Genomic DNA, 18,159 nt, shown 5'->3' with positions numbered 1-18,159 from the left:
GCTCCCCAAAATCGCCATTCCCATCCCTCCCCCCTCCCCCATCCCTCCCTCCCGCCCAAAGCTGGCCGTCCCACCCCAAACTGCCCTTCTCACCCCAAAACCAGCCGTTCTCACCCCCAAAACCGCCCTCTGACCCCAAAACCCCCTTTCCCACCCCAAAACTGGCCCTTCTCACCCCAAAACTGGCCCAACAACCCCGAGTCCAGTCGGGCTCAGCCTTCCAGGCTCCTCAGGTCCACCCAGGGGAAATCACAGCTCCACACAGTTTTACACACTGCAGGGATTTACTTCAGCAAAAACGAGTGAAAAGGGAAAAAAAAAGCTATATTTTCAGGCCAATCCTATTTTTTGTCATATATCGAGAAACCACGAAAAGCTCTTTCTGTTGAAGGTTAAGGGTGTTCCTTTAGGATTCTCCCAGCTGCGAGTCTTTGTTTATCCCTCACATCCCTCTGGGAGCGAGTTACGGTGCAGAGTAGAAAATTCCCGTGAGATCCATAAAATCAGCGGGGGAGGGGGTTGAGGAAAGAGAAAAAATTAAAAACCAGAGCCCTGCTGAGCTGAGCAACCCCCGGGCTGGCAGTCCCCGGCAGTTCCAGCCCCTGGTTCCAGCCGTTCCAGCCCCATCCCGCGCTCCCTCGGGGCAGAGCTGAGGCCCTGGAAGGGCTGTCCCGGAGCACAGCATTCCCTGGGCGCTGTCAGGACATTCCCTGCTCCATCCCCACGTGTTTCCTGCGCCGGTGCCGGCGCTTCCTGGCGGGTGTGGCCTCCTGGAGTTCTGGGAATTCTGGGGTGGGGGAAAGAGAGTCCCTTGGTACACCCAACAGTTCCTGGGGCCAGGCTGCACATCCTCCTCTGCTCCGGGGCCTCCTGCCCGTGTCCCAATCCAGGGGCTGTGCCAGGGCCGTGGGGCTGGCTGGTGCTTCCTCTTGGCACTGCCGGCATTCCTGGAAGGAAAAATCAGGAATCAGCCCAATCACCCCAAAAGGAGGGTTGTGAACCCCCTCTGGCTTACTGGTGCCTTTTCCTGAAAGGTGGGACATCCTGGAAGAACGCCCAGCTCAAAGGAAAATGCAGTGAAAAAGGGAGAAAATGGGGGGAAACAGGGTGAAAAGAAAATGGGAAAAAATGGGCAGAAATGGGAAAAATGGGAAAAACAGTGTTAAATTGGTGTAAAATGAGTCTGTGGGGATACGTTCCAGACTCCCCAGTCCTGCTGGGCCTGGTATGGGGGAAAACAGGGGGAAATGGAAAAATTGGGGTAAATGGGGTGAAAGGGGAAAAACTAGTGAAAATGGGGGGGAAATGGACAATTGACAAAAACCGGAAAAAGCGGAGGGAAATGGGAAAAACAAAGAAAAAGGGAAAATGGGGCGAAAACAGGAAAAACTGGAGGAAGTAGGAAAAACTGGAAGAAATAGGGTGAAAATTGGGGGAGAAATGGAAAAAACCCTCTTGATTTCCCACAGCAAGGAAGTTTTCAGCAGGGATCATTTTTCATGCCCCTCAGAGTGGGGCTGGACAAGCCCCTCGGAGGCCCCCTGGCTCCACACATGTCCCTGCAGTGGGTCTGGAGCTCCCACAGGTGGGAGGTGGGAGGACACCTCTCCCAGCTGGGATTTGCCCCCCAGGACAAGGGGAAGCTCCTTCCCTGCTGAGCCCAGGAACAGGGAGAGGCCCCACTTCACTCTCAGGGAGGAGCTGCCTCACTTGCTGATCCAAAATCCTTTAAATGCCTCAGCAGGAGAACATTCCAGCCCCACTGGGAACCAGCTCCAGCCCTGGCAGTGATGTCATTCCACATCCACAGGCACAGGAATGTCACTCAGAGGCAGAGCTTTGCAGGCACAAGAACCTCACCACTGATACAATCATTTCAGAGAGGTTTTCTCCCCCCTCAGAGCTGGGAAAGCAACGGGTGGGTCTCGGGAAAAGTCCAGTTCAGGGTGTTTAAAGCTGAGGGAGCAGCTGTTGGCTGTGCCTGCTCAGCTCAGGGCACAGAGGGCAGGGGCAAACACCTACCTGGGCACTGCCAGGGGGGCTGGCGCGAGGAGGGTGGGCTTTGACCATCTGCTTTTTGGGGTTTGCTGGGGCACTGCTTTTTTCTCTGAAGGGGCCTGAGCCCAAACTCTTCAGTCCACACTTCCTTAAAGAGAATTCCGTGTGTTCCTGTGTCCACTGAGTGACCACATCAGCTCCCCACACCCAAACCCACCCCTCTGTGGCACTGCTCACCCAGAAAGGGAAGGGCCAAGGAAAGAAAGCAGAGTAAAGAAAAGGATCTTTAAAGCCATCACAGAATCCCAGAATGGTTTGGTTGGAAGGGACCTCAAGGCCCATCCAGTGCCACCCCCTGCCATGGGCAGGGACACCTTCCACTATCTCACGTTGTCCAACCTGGCCTTGGGCACTGCCAGGGATCCAGGGGCAGCCGCAGCTTCCCTGGGAACTCCATCCCAGCCCTCCCCACCCTCCCAGGGAAGAATCCCTTCCCAATATCCCATCTAACCCCACCCTCCATGAGTTTTAAACCATTCCCAATGTCCTGTTCTCCCTGCCCTTCTCCTGCCTGTCCCACCTCCCTTCCTGGAGCCATCCATGTCTATCCCCTGTTCCTTTCCAGCAGCATTCCCAGGGCCCATCACTCACTTCTGGACACACCAGGACTCACTTTTTCCCAGCTCTGTTCCTGAGATCCTGGATGTAGTTGGTTCTCTCTATGGGATGCCCTCGGGATTTGTTGAACACTGGAGAGGGACAGGTCTGAGCTACAACCTTGGGGCTGAAGAGCAGTTAAAACCCTTCACAAGGATTTTAACCCCTTCAACCAAGCACAGCTCCCCTCCCTGGGGCCACCCCAAACCTTCTGACCATCCCAAATCCCAATAAACACCCCACATCCAATCAAGAACCCACACTTACACTCTATGGCAGTGTTTGGCTCCATGCCTTCAACATCAATCAGGTACCTGAGCAGAGCAGCAAGAAAACCCTAATTACACACAATTAACGAGGAAAACATCCACAGGTTGGTGATGATTCAAGCAGAAGAAAGAACTGGGAAGTTTGCAGGGCTTTTTTTACATGCCAGAATGGAGTATCAGCATCTGCTGTGCTGAAATTGGAATAAAAAGTGTCCCTAAAAAAAGTGAAATCTATGGAAGTCTGGGATTACACAGATCACTTGACTCTATTTCCTTGGCATTATTTCCTCCTGGAAATGCCACCACTTAACCCCCCGTGATAAGGACAACTCACCTGCACACCAGGTATCCAGTCCTGTTCAAGCCATGGGTGCAGTGAACCCCGATGAGTTTGTCTGGAACACACAAATCAGAGGATATTTAAGTGTCTTTTCCCCAAAATCCCCCCAAACAAGCCCCTCTGCATTAACCCTCCATCAGACACCAATAAACTACACAGAGGTGGGCACACACAATATTACATCACGACATTTATGTCTAATTATGTTTAATTTATTTATTAATATTTATTTTTACCTTCTCTTACTTACTGTATTATTATGTCTAACTTTATTTATGTCTATTATGTCTAACCAGCAGCCCTGATAGAACTCCTTACTTCTGGTACAGTCCCATGACTCAAACTCAATCAAAGTTCCACTCACTGCCCAATTATCCCAGAATCATGGAATGGTTTGGCCTGGAAAGGATTTTAAAGCCCCTTCAGTGCCCGTCCCTGACAGGGGCAGGGACACCTACCACTGTCTCAAGTTGCTCCAAGCCCTGTCCAACCTGGCCTGGATTATCAGGGACAACAGGAATTCCATCCCTAAAACAAACCCAACCTGTTGCCTTGACATTCCCACGCCAAGGGAAGGAAAAAATTCCTGCTGTTCCTTAAAACACCACTGGCCCACCCCAGTACCAGAACACCAGGGAAACCCACGCTCACCATTGTCTTTGTTGTCATTCAGAAACTGCTTTACCACACATTTGAACTGGAAAATGGTCTGTTTGTTTGGGATTTCGTGTCCCATGGTCAGGATCTTCGAGTAGCAGAGTGTGGCTGGGAGCTCCTGCAAGAAGCACAGTCCATAATTTCCAGAAAAAGTATAAGGATTTTTTTATTATAATGAACCAGAAGCCAGAAAATGAAATTTTCAACTGAGCGTAAAGAGCAGTAACACAGTTTTAGGTAAGAAAAGCTCTGCTCACTCCTTTGACATGGCACCAAAATTCCACATTATTTTTTCTGCCTCTCTTTCCTCCCAGGCACACAGAGGCTGGAACACTTTTCCAAGCAATTATCCACACACTCAGAGCTGTTTGCAATCAGCAGATCCCATAAAAGCAGCTTTAGGGTATCCCCAAAGTTGTGCTGGTTGGTCTGGGGTTGGAGACCCCAGCGTGGTACTTGAGCAAGGACAAAGACCCCCATGGGGCTGCAATGGTTCATCTCATCCCCTGTCAGAGATTCCAGTGCCTCACACTCTTCCAATTCTCCTCCTGGAAGCAAATCCTGCCCATTCCCAGCCGTCCAGACTCACCTCTGGCCCATAGTAGCGCCTGGTGTAGGTGAGGTCGATGATCAGCCCCAGCTCCTCCTTCCTCTCCCTGACTTTCCTGATGAGGTCACGAGGGGAAAACCTCTCCTCTGGAAGGAGATTCCTGTCAAAACTCTGAGGGGAAATCATGTTTCAGAGCAGACATTAAATTGGAGTGTGTGTGAGGGGTGGGAAGAATTTCCTGCTCCAGGAGATGAGGGAGAAGGACTCGGGGAAGGAGCAGAGGCTGAGGCAGGTGGACACAGAGTTACTGGGTCCAATCAGGGAAGGAGTTGGGTTGGGAGGGACCTTAAAGCTCATCCAGCTGCACCTCTGCCATGGGCAGGGCTGGGCTTTGGGACAGCTCAGCTGTGGGCTTCCAAAAGTCACCAAAAACTTCCCCCTGAGGCAGAACCACGGTGAGAGACAGCCCCAGACACCGAAGGTGCTGTTTGGTGGAAGCTGTAAACCAGGTCCTTCAGCTCAGACCCATGGAATCTCAGAATTACTGAGGCTGAAAAAACCCTCCAAGATCATCAAATCCACCCTGTGACTGATCCCCCCAAGCCCAGAGCACTGAGTGCCACATCCAGGCCTTCCCTGGGCACCTCCAGGGGTGGGGACTCCACCACCTCCCTGGGCAGTTCCAGTGTTTAACCAATCCTTTCCATAAAGGAATTTCCCCAATGTCCAACCTGACCCTCCCTGGCACAGCTGGAGGTCATTCCCTCTCCTCCTGTCCCTTGTTCCCTGGGAGCAGAGCCCAACCCCCCCAGCTCCCCCTCCTGTCAGGGGTTGCAGAGACAGAAGGTCCCCCCTGAGCCTCATTTCCTCCAGGCTGAGCCCCCCAGCTCCCCAACCCGACTCTCCCCCCTGTGCCAGGTGAACACCCAGCCCTGCTCCCCACCACGAGCTCTGGGACCCCCCTGGACTCACCCCTGGGTGTGTTTCAGGTGGGTCTGTTGTGCCACAGGGACCCCTCACAGCCCCCACTCCCCAGATGTGACTCTGGCACTGTGTTCATCAGGAATTCATTCCCTGGATCTCCACAAAGTGCCCCTTTCCCAGGGTCCTTTCCAACCCCAATGCCCCCCAGGCCCCTGGGGGTCCCTCACCTTCTTCAGGGGCACCTTGAAGGCAATGAAGCGGGTTCCTGGCATCCTCCTGCCCAGGGGGATGTAGTCTGTCCACCTGGATCCGGGCACGGGGGGGTTAAACCGAGGGGAGACCCCGGGCCTGGGACCCACAAACAGCCCCTGGCCCGGGACCCTCAAACATATCCCAGGTCTGGAGACACTCAAACCCCCCAGGCCCAGGACCCCCAAACACGCCCTGCTCTGAGAACCTCAAACGCCCCCAGGCTTGGGGACCCTCTGACCCCCTCAGGCCCAGGATCCTCAAACTGCCCCGACCTTCAAATCCGGGACCCCCAAACTCCCTCTGGCCCGGGGACTCTCAACCCCCCCGGTCCGAGACCCTCAACCCTTCCAGACCCAGCGACCCTCACACGCCCGCGGACCCTTAACGCCCCCTGTCCCGCAGACCCTCACCCCTCTCCCCTCCCTCGCCCACTCCCAGTGACGTGGCCACCGCGGTGGGTGAGGGCCGCACTCACCGCTCGGGGACCCGGGCAGCCCCCCGCCCGCCATGACAGCGATGGCACCGCGCCCCACGCGTCACTTCCGCTTCCGCCCGGCCCCGCGGGGACAGCAAGGCCACGCCCACGCTGAAGACCACGCCCGTAGCTGTGAGACCACGCCCACAGTTCGTGAGCCCACAGAGTGAAGGACACGCCCACAGGTGGTGAGACCACGCCCCCCACGGCCTCGCGGGGCTCTGGCGCCGCCTAGCGGTCACGGTGGAACGACGGCGGCGGGACGGGACGGAGAGGGAGAGGGAGAGGGAGAGGGAGAGAGGGACAGGGACAGGAACAGGGACAGGGAGAGAGGGACAGGGACAGGGACAGGGACAGGGAGAGGGACAGGGACAGGGAGGGAGAGAGGGACAGGGAGAGAGGGACAGGGACAGGAGAGGGACAGGGAGAGAGGGACCGGGAGAGGGAGAGAGGACAGGGACAGGGACAGGAACAGGGACAGGGAGAGGGACAAGGACAGGGACAGGGAGAAGGACAGGGAGCGGGACAGGGAGTGGGATAGGGAGCAGGACAGGGACAGAGAGCGGGACAGGGAGCAGGATGGGGAGTGGGACAGGGACAGGGAGTGGGACAGGGAGCAGGACCTGGACAAGGAGCAGGGCCATAACCAAGATCAGGACCAGGACCAGGATAGGGCTGGCACCAAGACTCCTGCTTTTCCAGCCGAGCCTGTGATTAGTGCTCGGCTGAGGAGCAGGAGCCGGCCCTGAGAAAGAGCTGTAGCTGCCATGGGATATGGGATAGGGGCTGGCTGAGCCTGGAAAAATCATCTCACACCTGGCCGGTGAGTGGGCATTGCCCTGAACCAGGACCAGGGCCAGGACTGGGACCAGGACCAGCATCAGTGGCCCAGAACCAGAACCAGGACCACTGTCAGCTGCCCAGTACCAGAACCAGTGTCATTGGCCCAGAACCAACATCACCATTCCAGTACCAGAACCAGCATCAGTGCCCCAGTACCAACATCACCATTCCAGTACCAGGATCAGCATCACTGCTCCAGAACTTGTACCAGCATCTCGGTTCCAGTGCCAGCATCATCACCCCAGTATCAATGTCACTGTCCCAATACCAGTGTCACCACCCCAGAACCAGCACCAGCACCACCTCTCTAGAACCAGCATCGTTGCCCCATACCAATATCACCACCCCAGTACCAGCACCACTGCCCCGGTCCCAGCACCCCAGTTCACCCCAACACCAGCATCACAACCCCAGGACTGGCATCCCCACCCTGCACCAGCACTGGTACCACCATCCCTGACTCGACCCCAGTACTGTCATCCCCACCCCTTGCTGGTACTGGCACTCCTAGTGTCAGCATCCCCTACCCCATCCTGCCACCAGCATCCCTGGAACCAGCATCTCCACCCCATTCCCAGTACCCACAGCTCCAGTACCAGCATCCCCCATCCCATCAGCAATGGGAAACCATCATGGGTGGGAAATCAGGGTGGAGATGGAAAATCATCATGGGAATGGGAAATTACGGTGGGAATGGGAAATCATGGTTGGAATGGTAAGTTGTGGTGGAGATTGGAAATCAGGGTGGGACTGGGAAATCATCATGGGCATGGGAATCATGGTGGGACTGGGAAATTGTCATGGGAGTGGGAAATTGTGTTGAGAATGGGAAATCATCACTGGTGTCCCCATCCCCACCCCACTGTGGGCAGCCAAGGCTCCTTTGCCGTGCACAGACACGCATATAAATGTACCATGCTAAGATCCCAGGCTTTCCTGACCCTGGGAATTTAGTCCCAGGATGGGGACCCAGCCCAGCCAGGGCAGGATTTTCCAGTCCTCAGCACCCTACTCCCAATAGGGTGGTGGGGAGCAGCTCCCTGTGCCCAGCCTGGAAAAACCCTGCCGGCACCTCCAGCTGGGAGCAGAGCCCCTTTTCCAGAGGGAGGGGAAGCACAGGGATTAGCATCCACACCGGGAAGGGCCGGTTGGACCCGCCCGACCGAGCAGGGTCCCGGCTCCGGGGGTGCCCCGGGCCGTCTGGGCACAGGGGGGCTGCTCCCCCCCACAGGAGATCAGGTTGAGCCTCCTGCTTTTCCAGCCAAGCCTGTAATTATTGCTCGGCCGAGGAGCAGGAGCCGGCCCTGGGAAGGAGCTGTGGCTGCCTCGGGGTGTGGGACAGGGACCGGTTGAGCCTGGAAAACTCATCTCACACTGGCCAGCGAGTGGGCATTGCCAGCTGGGGCCCAGCATCCCTTTCCATGTGTTCCCCCCTGTTTTCCCCTCTTGTTGCTACCCCAGGTCTCGAGATGCTTTTCCAAAGGGTGATTCTGCCACACAAGGACCCCACCCACAGATGAGGATCCCCCCACAAGGGCTTTTCCACCCCCGAAGGGATGCTCAAATCCCAAATCCCTCCTTCTGATGTGTCTGTGACAGGGACAATCACCCTCCAGCCCAGGCACACAGGGTTCACCACCCCCTACCCCTCTTTGCCACCAGTTTTGGGAAAGGAGGAGGGGCAGGACAGAGGGGGACCCCTCGACGGTGACTCAGGGATGCCGGGGGGGTTGCGAAACAGGCCCGGGATGGTTTGGGAGACGCCTCCACGCAGCCTCGCCAAGCCCAGCCGCCCCGGGGAGCCCATCGGGGGAACAAGCCACGGCAGCGTCTGGGCTGTGCGCGGCGGCCGACCCGTCAGGCAGGTTTCCCGGGGCAGGAGCCGTGCCTGGGGAGAGCCGTCCAGGAGCTGGGAATGCCCCTCCGCCCGCTCGCAGGCTGACGGAGCCCCCCGGCTCTCTCTCTCGCCGCCGGAGCCATGCGGGCGGCAGGGCTACTGCTGGCCCGGGCGCTGCTGGTGGCCTGGGCACTGCTGCACCCCGCGGGCACGCAGCAGTGTCACCCCGCCGGCCCGCCACCGTCCTGCGCTTCACCGACCGCCACGCCGAGATCCGGGTGCCGGCGCTGCACCGGGTGCCCAGCCCGCTCGACCCCCTCTATGGGCTCGTCCGGCGCTGCCTGGACCTCATCCAGCAGAACCCCCTGCCCACGGGTGAGTCCTGAGCCCGGGGAGCCGGGATCCCACTGCTGGGGGTGCCGGGATCCCGCTGCTGTGGGTGCTGGGATCCCACTGCTGTGGGTGCTGGGATCCCACTGCTGTGGGTGTCGGGATCCCACTGCTGTGGGTGCTGGGATCCCACTGCTGTGGGTGCTGGGATCCCACTGCTGGGGGTGCTGGGATCCCACTGCTGGGGGTGCTGGGATCCCACTGCTGTGGGTGTTGGGATCCCACTGCTGGGGGTGCTGGGATCCCGCTGCTGTGGGTGCTGGGATCCCACTGCTGTGGGTGTTGGGATCCCACTGCTGCAAGTGCCAGGATCCCACTGCTGTGGGTGCTGGGATCCCACTGCTGGGGGTGCTGGGATCCCACTGCTGTGGGTGCTGGGATCCCACTGCTGTGGGTGCTGGGATCCCACTGCTGGGGGTGCTGGGATCCCACTGCTGTGGGTGTTGGGATCCCACTGCTGGGGGTGCTGGGATCCCGCTGCTGTGGTGCTGGGATCCCACTGCTGTGGGTGCTGGGATCCCACTGCTGCAAGTGCCAGGATCCCACTGCTGTGGGTGCCAGGATCCCACTGTGGGTGCCAGGATCCCACTGCTGGGGGTGCCGGGATCCCACTGCTGCAAGTGCCAGGATCCCAGGGTTTTTCCCACATCCGGATCTGCTCCAGGGGTTCTGAGCCACTCCACAGAGGAGGACTCTGCCTCCATCCTGGTGCTGCAGCCCCAGGAAGGTTGGGGGAGCATCGGTGGGACCTATTTCACCAGTGCCATGATTTATTTCCAGAGTTGCTCCGGGCAGCCCTGAATGACCCTGGATCAGTGCGGACATCGCAGGTGAGTCAGGATGTGGGGCAGGGGATCCCATGAGAGTGTTATCCACCTGGGACAGGGCACCTGGGTACACAGAGCACCCCGAACTCAGTGTCCCAGTACTGATGAGGCTCTCCCATCACTCAGGTGGTGCAGTACGAGCTGGGCTATGTGGTCTGTGCCGCCGTGGCCCTGCTCTTCACCGTGGCCATGCCGGTGGCCGGGATGTGCTTCTACTGCCGGAGCCGCCGGCGCTGCGGGGGCCGCCTCCGCGCCCACCGGCGCTCGCTGGGCTGCCGGCGGCACTGCCTGCTGGCCTGCCTGTCCTTCACCTCCCTCGTCATCCTGTGAGTCCCTCGGAACGCCCCGTGAACTCGTGCTGGGTGGGGGGGAACCGTGTCCCGCGGGCAGCCCCGTGACCGCCCGCTCATCCCCGGCAGGATCAGCGTCACCTGCGCCTTTGTCACCAGCCAGCGGGTCAAGGGGCAGATGGAGCCGGGGCTGGGGGCTGTGCCGACCACCCTGCGCACGCTGCGGCAGCACCTCGCCAACGTCCCCAGGTGGGTCCCCAGGCGGCCTCACCCCGGGCACAGGGCGCTGCCCAGAGGTGGCCGCATTTCCCTCAGGGAGGGTGGTTTGGAAGGCAGAGGAGGTGACGCGGCTGTATTTGAAAATGCGTTTTGAATGGCCAACGCGGGCTTCCTCCCCTCCCCGCGGCTGCTCCCCCGGGCTGAGCGGCTCCTCTCTCCCGGCAGGGCGTGCAGATGGTGGTGGACAAGTTCGAGGTGCCCCGCAAGCAGATAATCTCCGATTTGGGCGGTAAGCGCCTCGCCGGGCACTGGGGAGGGCGCATCCCGAGCTTCCCACGGGGATGCTGACGCGGCTCCCGGTGCCTTGCAGGCCTCAGCCGGAGCGTGGGGCTCTCCATCCACACACAGCTCAAGGCCATGACCTACGCGGCGCTCTCAGACCTGCAGGACAGGGCTGCAGGTATGGCCGGAGCGCGGCTCCGTCGGGGCCCGGGTCGAAGGGGAGCCGGGGTGGCCGAGCCTCCGGAGCAGCGTGAACTAGCCCTGGGCTTTCTCTTTAAGACCTACAGACCTCGCTGCACCATTTACAGATTCTTGACGGGACCTCGCGGGCGCTGGCGGCAGCGCGGGCCGAGCTGGAACCGGCGCTGCGGGAGCGGCGGGGGCGGGTGGTCGCGCTGCTCGACGATCCCCGCTGCACCTCCTGCGCCAGCGCCCTGGGCAGGGCACAGAGCCTGGAGCTGGGCGCTGACTACGGCAAGGTGGGACGGGGCGATGGGCACCCACCACCTCCCCGGGGCTCACGGGTTCCTTCTTGTCTGCATCGCGTTCAAAGAAGGGCAACGAGGCTGGGGAAGGGTGTGGAGCACAAGTGCTGTGAGGAGCAGCTGAGGGAGCTGGGGGGGCTCAGCCTGGAGAGGAGGAGCTCAGGGGAGACCTTCTCACTCTCTGCAGCTCCCTGCCAGGAGGGGGAGCCGGGGGGGGTCGGGCTCTGCTGCCAGGAACCAGCAGTAGGACAAGAGGGCACAGCCTGGAGCTGCCCCAGGGCAGGTTTAGGTTGGCCATGGGGAAGAAGTTCTTCCCAGAGAGAGGGATCAGCCCTTGGAATGGGCTGCCCAGGGAGGGGGGGGAGTCCCCGTCCCTGGAGGGGTTTAAGTAGAGCCTGGATGTGGCATCAGTGCCATGGTGGGGGGACAAGGTGGGGTGGGTCACAGGTTGGACTTGACAATCTCAGAGGTCTTTTCCAGCCTCTGTAATTCTGTGATTCTGTGATTCTTCCACCCCAAGGTGCCGTCGGTGGAGAAGGTTTTGAAGGCCATGGCCGGGCTGCCCCGAAGCGACTTTGCAGAGATGATTCGCCAGGTTTGGGGGGTCAGGGTGGAGCAGGGGGGTCCAGCGCCCACACGCAGCTCCAGCTCAGCACCCCCTCTTTCCTTGCAGGGCAATGGCACCTTCAACTCCATCCCGGAGCTGGCCGTGGAGAGGATGGCACAGGTCATCCAGGGTGAGTGAGGTGGTCGGACCAGGGACACCCTCCAAGGGGCGAACCCTGATTTGAGGGGGCACAGGGTGGGATGAGGGAACCATCCACGCCTCCAGCACAGCCTTGGCCCTGCAGATCTGCGGGAGGAGCTGTCCCACACCGCACAGAAGGTGCAATCCATCGCTGACAGCTTCCCCTCCCCGACTACACCCGGCCCGCCAGCAAAGCCCTGGTGACGGCGGAGGAGCGGAGCCGGCCCTACCTGCGGGTGGAGCGCTTCGAGCACTACAGGTGACTCTGGGGAGCAGGGAGGGGGGCAGGGGGGCAGCAGGGGTGGGTGCTGAGCCCTGCTGAGCCCCAGCTTGCCTCAGCCCCGTATATGAGGGCTGTGGGGAAATGAGCTCCATCTCAGCCAGGCACAACACAAACACGAACACAAACTGACAACTTGAAGCAACTTTGAGAAATGTTACACTCAACGTGCTGCTAAACTGAACTGTGGTAACATCAGGTTAATGGATTTAGAGACTTTGAAGTCGTTGTTGATCAAGCACTTTGAGTGCTGCCCTTCCTTTTCCGAAGTGATGCACCTTACTCTCCTTTACGTAGTGGTCTTGTGATACAAAGCTGTTCCTCAGCTGGTTCTCAGGATTAAACAGACAGGATACTCTCTTGAGGCTGTGCCCTGCTGCTCTGCCCCCAGGTGGATCGCGGGCACGGTGCTGTGCTCCATCGTCCTCCTCATCCTTGCCTGCAACGTGATGGGAATGGCCCTGGGAGCCTACGGGCTTTCCAAGCGCGAGGACCCGAGTGACTACGAGTGCCGAGGAGAGGCTGGTGCCAAGTTCCTCCTGGTGTAAGCATCCCCCTGTGTCCCGAAGGCGCTGTTCCATCTCTTCCCCCAAAAAAAACCCAGCAGGGCAAAGCCCAGGGAGGAGCTGGGAGGCAGCCCAGCGGAAAGGTTTTTGATGCCACCGCCTGCGCCGGGAGGAGTGGGAGAAGCGGCTCCTCCCTGGGAGCTGGCAGCTCCTGTGCCCTGGCCCCGCTGCCCGGCACACCCCACTCCCAGGGCCCTTCCCAGCCCAGCGTGCCCGGGCTCGGGAAGGAGCAGCGGGGCTGCAGCTGGACGGGCAGGTCCCTGCAAGTCTGGTCCTGCCCTCTTGGGGCTGCAGACCCACCCCCTCCTCTCCCTCCTGCAGCGGTGTGGGCCTGGCTTTCCTGTTCTCCTGGCTCCTCATCCTCCTCGTTTTTGCCACCTTCCTGGTTGGGGGCAACATCCAGACGCTGGTTTGCAGGAATTGGGTCAACCAGGAGATTTATAAGGTGGGTGGCCACACATGCACCTGTCACCACATAAATCTCTGCTTGCGTGAGCCAAAATGCCTCCAAACACTCTTTGTCCTCCCACTAATCCTCCCACTAAACCTGACTGGAAAAGCCCCATCCTAGACCAGAAGATTAAGTTTAGGATGATGTCCTTGGATTTGCATCAGCAGCAGGGAATTTCCTTCAGGCTGTTAATTTGCTACCTGTGGGATCCCTGTTTCCTGGTCCTTGGGGATCCCTGGGGTGCTTGGGGCTGGCACATGGTGTGATGGTGCTGAGAGAGGGGTTGGGGGATTGGGGATGGGATCGGGACTCATCCCATGGCTGGACACATGCAGGCAGGTCCCAGCACAGGGCTGTCCACTGCTTTCCCTCTGAACACACTGGGTGAGTCTCTGCAGTGGGGACCGTACAAATAAAGGCAAGATTAGTTCTGGATGGGATGAGGTACCTCAGGACACAACTGTGAGGGCAGAGCACCCCCAGAATCATTGCTGGGAATGCCTCTGCCTGACTCTGACCCTCTCTTTCCTCCTGTTTGACCCAGTTCATTGACACCCCTGGGAATCTCCCTCCATCCATGAACCTCACCCGCCAGCTCAACCTGAGGAGGGACTCCAACCTCAGTGCCACGTACCGGTGGGTGCTGCAAGAGCCCACCCCTGTCCCTGCACATCCAGGGCAAGTTTGGGATCATGCTGCCAACATCCCTTTGCCTTCCAGGGACTGCAAGAGCGGTGCAGGGCTGTGGGAGGTGCTGCAGCTCGACAGGTCCTACGACCTGGATGAGCACCTGAAAACCCCCAAGGTGAGGGCGGCACCAGCCAGAGCTGCTGGTAACGGCTCAGGGATGCAGGAGCTTTACTGGGGTTACTGGGATGGAGGTGTCTGCCCTCAGCCCTGCAGGATCCCTTGTCCAACCCTCACAGTACACGGCTGACTTCCAAAAACGCCTGGGAGACTTCACTGCCCACCTGGGGGACGTGCGGCTCCTGCGCAGCGAGGGCAGGCAGGACCTGGAGACCTTCGCCCGCAGCGGCCTGGATGAGGTGGACTATGGGCGCTTCCAGGAGGAGGTGAGGGGAGTGGATCCCTCTGCAGGGAGCAGGATGCAGCCCCATACCAGGACAGTCCTCCAGGTTTGGATTTTTGGCAGCCACCGACTCTGTTTTCCCTCAGATGAAAAACCCCTTAGTGCAGACCAACCTGCCTGGCCTGGCCAGGAACCTCGAGGGGCTGCAGAAAATGCAGGTGAGCAGCAGGGTGGGTGGTGGGGAATCTCTCCATGCCCTTGGGGGATCCCTCTGTGCCCATGGGGGTGTCCTCACCCCGCTGTCCCCCCACAGAGGAACAGCACGGTGGCAGGACGGCTGGGAGCCGAGGCCCGAGCCCTGTGGCAGATGCAAAACTCCACAGTGCAGTCACAGGAGGCTTTGGTGGTGAGTCTGTGCCAGGCTGGTGGCTTGTGGTACCACTGGCACTGCCCAGTGGTGTCCCTTTGAAGGCTTTTTCATCCTTCTCACCTCACTGTCCCACAGGCAAAGCTGGGGGAAAGCGTCCAGTTCCTCTCCCGCTTGGCGCCACATCTCAAGGTACTTCCACATCTTCTAGCTCCAAAAAATGTGGTGCCCTGTGGGTCCTATCTGCCAGTGTCCCAAAAAAAAACCAGTTACAGGGTGATAGGAGAGCCAGGAAAAACACCATCCAGGGAGGATCAATCTCCTTTGGTGATTAGATTTGCTGCAAATCAGAAATCCCCCTGCAACAGGGGCACATCCCTCTTTCCCTGCCCTCCGGCAACCAGACCCAGCTTAGAGCTTGGCACACCCTGCTCCCAGCACCCGGGGCACCCATCCTGCTGCTCCCTGCTCTAAGGATGCTCTTGTTGTGCCCCCCCAGGAGCGGGTGAAGAGGACACTGGCCACCACGGCCTCGGTGGAAGCCCGGCTGCCCGTGCAAGCCCAGCAGATCCTGCGGCAGGTGAGACGGGGCTGAATGAGCCCTCGGGGGTACAAAATCACAGAAGGAAAGAGCACAAGAGGGGAAGGAGCACCTGAAGCCTCCAGCTCTTGTTCCAAGTGTGACATTAGCCCAGAGGTGGTTGGAGCAGGGCTGGAAATCATGGCACTGTCCTTCCACGCTGCCTTCCCCTTCCTAGGAGATCGGCTGCTTCACGAGGAAGGAGCTGCGGTACTTCACCCAGTACCTGAACTGGGGGGCAAACGGTGAGTGAGTGCTCCCTTCAACCCAGGGGGATTCTTTGGGGCCAGGACCCTCCCACAGATCCCACATGCAATCCTTGAGCTGAACCTTGGCAGCAAAATGCATCCCAGAAGAGCGCTTATGCCTTGCATCTACCCCCTGTTCCAGCTGAGGGAGGACGTGGCCTCGTGCCAGCCCTGGCCACGGCCCTGGACAACGGGAGGGTCATCCTGTGCGACCGCATCGCTGACCCCTGGGTAAGGATCCCATCCCTCCGGGGGGCCCAGAGGGGACCTGAAACCAGGCTGGGGAAGGGCCAGTGTGAGGACACTGAGGACATTGGTGTGTTCAGCTGGAGCAGAGGAGGCTGAGGGGAGACCTCACTGCAGTTCCAACTGCCTGGGCAGGGGCAGAGGAGGGGCAGGGACTGAGCTCTGCTCTGGGGGACCAGGGACAGCACCCAGGGAATGGTTGGAGCTGTGTCAGGGCAGGGTCAGGTTGGACCAGGACAAGGTTCTTCCCCCAGAGGGTGGTTGGGCACTGCCCAGGCTCCCCAGGGCAGTGGGCACAGCCTCAAGGCTGCCAGAGCTCCAGGAGGGTTTGGCTGATCCTCTGGGGCACAGGGGGTGACTCTTGGGGCTGGACCTGTGCAGGGCTGAGGGTTGGACTGATGGTCCTTGTGGGTCCCCCCAGCTCAGCATATCCTGTGATTCCATGACTCCCCAAGCTCCCCCAGAGCCTGGGGGCTGCCCCTTCCCCACAGCTCAGCAGGAGCCCCGTGCTCTCTCCTTGCAGAATGCCTTCTGGTTCAGCCTGGGCTGCTGCACCTTCTTTCTCATCCCCAACATCATCTTTGCCATCAGACTCACCAAACACTTCCGCCCCATCCGCAACCGGCTCATGTGAGTGGTGGGCGGGGGGTGGGCACAGGGTGGGCTGTAGGAGGACAGAGGGAAGGGGGAATTCAGTTCCTCCTTGACACCCCCCCCCCTGTTTTCTTCTCCTTTGCAGCTCTACAGGCTCAGAGGAGACCTGTCCCTTCCACATCCCCGTGTCACGGCACTCAAGCTGTAGGATGGGGGTCTGCTGAGTGTGCCTCACACCCCATGAGCTCCCACCAAACCTGTGCCCAACCACTGCAGGGTCTGGATCCCTCTGACATCTTACAGGGCTTCAGATCCCTCTGACATCTCTTCCTCGGTGTTGTTGCGGGTGTGACATCCTTCCCCGTTGAGGAGTGCTCTGTGGAGTTTGGGGTCCCTCCTCCCCCTTCAGGGTCTAAGCACTCCTCAGGGATGCTCCCAGAGCCTGGCTGATCCAGGGTGCACGGGAAGGGTCCCCATTTCTCTCTCACCACCAGCTCACCCCTCACAGACCCCCAAGGATGGACACCCACCACTGCCCCACAACACTTCCCCACACCCGGGACCCCCGGGCGCTGTGGGGCACATTAAAGCCCTTCCCAGCCAAACCCACCACTGATCCCTTTGTTTGCACCCTCCTTCTCCCTGCTTTCCACAGGGAACCGTTCTGAGGGGGCCCCGGGGCTGAGAGGGTTCTGAGGCTGAGGAATTTCTGCAGCCAAGGGGGGCCTCAGGGCCACGATTGTGGCTGAGGGGGCTCCAGGGCCAAGAGGGCTCTGGGACCACGGGAACTCTAGGGCTGAGGGGGGGCCACAGCCAAGGGGGGCTCTGGGGCTGAGGAGTGTTCCAGGGCTGAGGGGGCTCCAGGACTGAGGGTCTCTGGGGTTCAAGGGGCTCTGGGGGTGAGGGGGTTCCAAGGCTGAGGGGGGGGTACAGCCAAGGAGGCCTCGGGGGCTGAGGGGGTTCCAGGGCTGGGGTTGTGGCTGGGGGGGCCCAGGGCCAAGGGGGCTCCGGGGTTGGAGGTGCTTTGGGGCTGAGTGGGCTCTGGGGATGAGGGGAGCCCATGGCTGAGGGGGCTCAGGGACTGAGGGGGCTCAGGGGCTGAATGGGGGCTCCAAGGCTGAGGAATTACCCTGGCCATGGGGGTCTCAGGGCTGGGGTTGTGACTGAGGGGGCTCTGGGGCCAAGGGGGCTCCAGGGCTGAGAGGGTGACATGGAGGTGGGGGCTCCAGGGCTGGATCCAAGGAGACTCCAGGGCCAAGGGGGCTCTGGGGCTGAGGAGGTGAATGGGCCAAGCCCCTGGTAGTGGCCCACGGGACCCCCGACTCCATCCCCCAAGATCCAGCACAAAAAACCCCCTCCCACCGTAGGGTTCAGGGCTCTCCTGCCCTCAGGATTACAGCTGAATTAGAGCTTAATTAGAGCTGGGGGCTCAGGGGCAAAACTGCAGGTCAAGGGGGGTTGCTGTGTTGTCAATCATGGAATCATGGAATGGGTTGGGTTGGAAGGGACCTTAAAGATCCATCGTTCCATCCCCTTGCCATGGTCAGGGGGCTCTTCCCCTGCTCCCAGGGAAGCCCAGGCAGGGCTTTGCCTCCCAATTTATACCTTTGTGGCATGAAAATCCTGCTTTTCTTTCATATCCTTCATCCCCTCGTTTCTGCTTTGTCCAACCAGCAAATTATTTACAAAATCCATACAGGAGTTTGCAGATCCACCAAACGAGGATTTCCCAGGATCTCCCTCCCCGAAATAGT

General features: G+C 59.6%; 2 protein-coding genes across 2 annotated transcripts; one reads left to right on the top strand and one right to left on the bottom strand.

The window, feature by feature from the left end:
* Positions 1-265: 265 nt before the first annotated feature.
* Positions 266-6,957, bottom strand: DUSP11 (dual specificity phosphatase 11). The gene is made up of 10 exons (XM_032712425.1): positions 6,939-6,957; positions 6,123-6,252; positions 5,623-5,698; positions 4,511-4,642; positions 3,916-4,039; positions 3,259-3,319; positions 2,923-2,969; positions 2,672-2,747; positions 2,023-2,146; positions 266-947 (listed from the first exon to the last, which is right to left on the bottom strand). The coding sequence occupies exons 1-10, from the start codon at positions 6,955-6,957 to the stop codon at positions 699-701; spliced, it is 1,038 nt and encodes a 345-aa protein (XP_032568316.1). The 3' UTR covers positions 266-698.
* Positions 6,958-8,943: 1,986 nt separating this feature from the next.
* Positions 8,944-16,613, top strand: LOC116799460 (prominin-2-like). Its single transcript, XM_032712629.1, is given in 27 exon segments — positions 8,944-9,034; positions 9,037-9,177; positions 9,973-10,022; positions 10,146-10,345; positions 10,439-10,562; positions 10,754-10,817; positions 10,899-10,988; positions 11,090-11,289; positions 11,816-11,890; positions 11,969-12,032; positions 12,147-12,206; positions 12,209-12,302; positions 12,715-12,867; positions 13,211-13,334; positions 13,885-13,976; positions 14,061-14,145; positions 14,267-14,413; positions 14,517-14,588; positions 14,684-14,776; positions 14,876-14,929; positions 15,237-15,317; positions 15,496-15,570; positions 15,708-15,735; positions 15,738-15,796; positions 16,335-16,441; positions 16,551-16,582; positions 16,585-16,613. Coding segments are annotated over 27 exon segments (2,484 nt in total).
* The last annotated feature ends 1,546 nt before the right edge of the window (positions 16,614-18,159 follow it).

Source organism: Chiroxiphia lanceolata, chromosome 28 (assembly GCF_009829145.1).
Source record: "Chiroxiphia lanceolata isolate bChiLan1 chromosome 28, bChiLan1.pri, whole genome shotgun sequence".
Taxonomy (NCBI): domain Eukaryota; kingdom Metazoa; phylum Chordata; class Aves; order Passeriformes; family Pipridae; genus Chiroxiphia; species Chiroxiphia lanceolata.
The sequence above is the reverse complement of the archived record's forward strand: the minus strand, read 5'-3'. Positions and strand labels throughout refer to the sequence as shown.

Coding starts and splice junctions, on each gene's coding strand:
- DUSP11 (XM_032712425.1), bottom strand. Junction 5,699..6,122: donor GCTGCCCGGGTCCCCGAGCG/GTGAGTGCGGCC, acceptor GCCCGGATCCAG/GTGGACAGACTACATCCCCC. Junction 948..2,022: donor GCCCCCCTGGCAGTGCCCAG/GTAGGTGTTTGC, acceptor TTTTCCTTCCAG/GAATGCCGGCAGTGCCAAGA.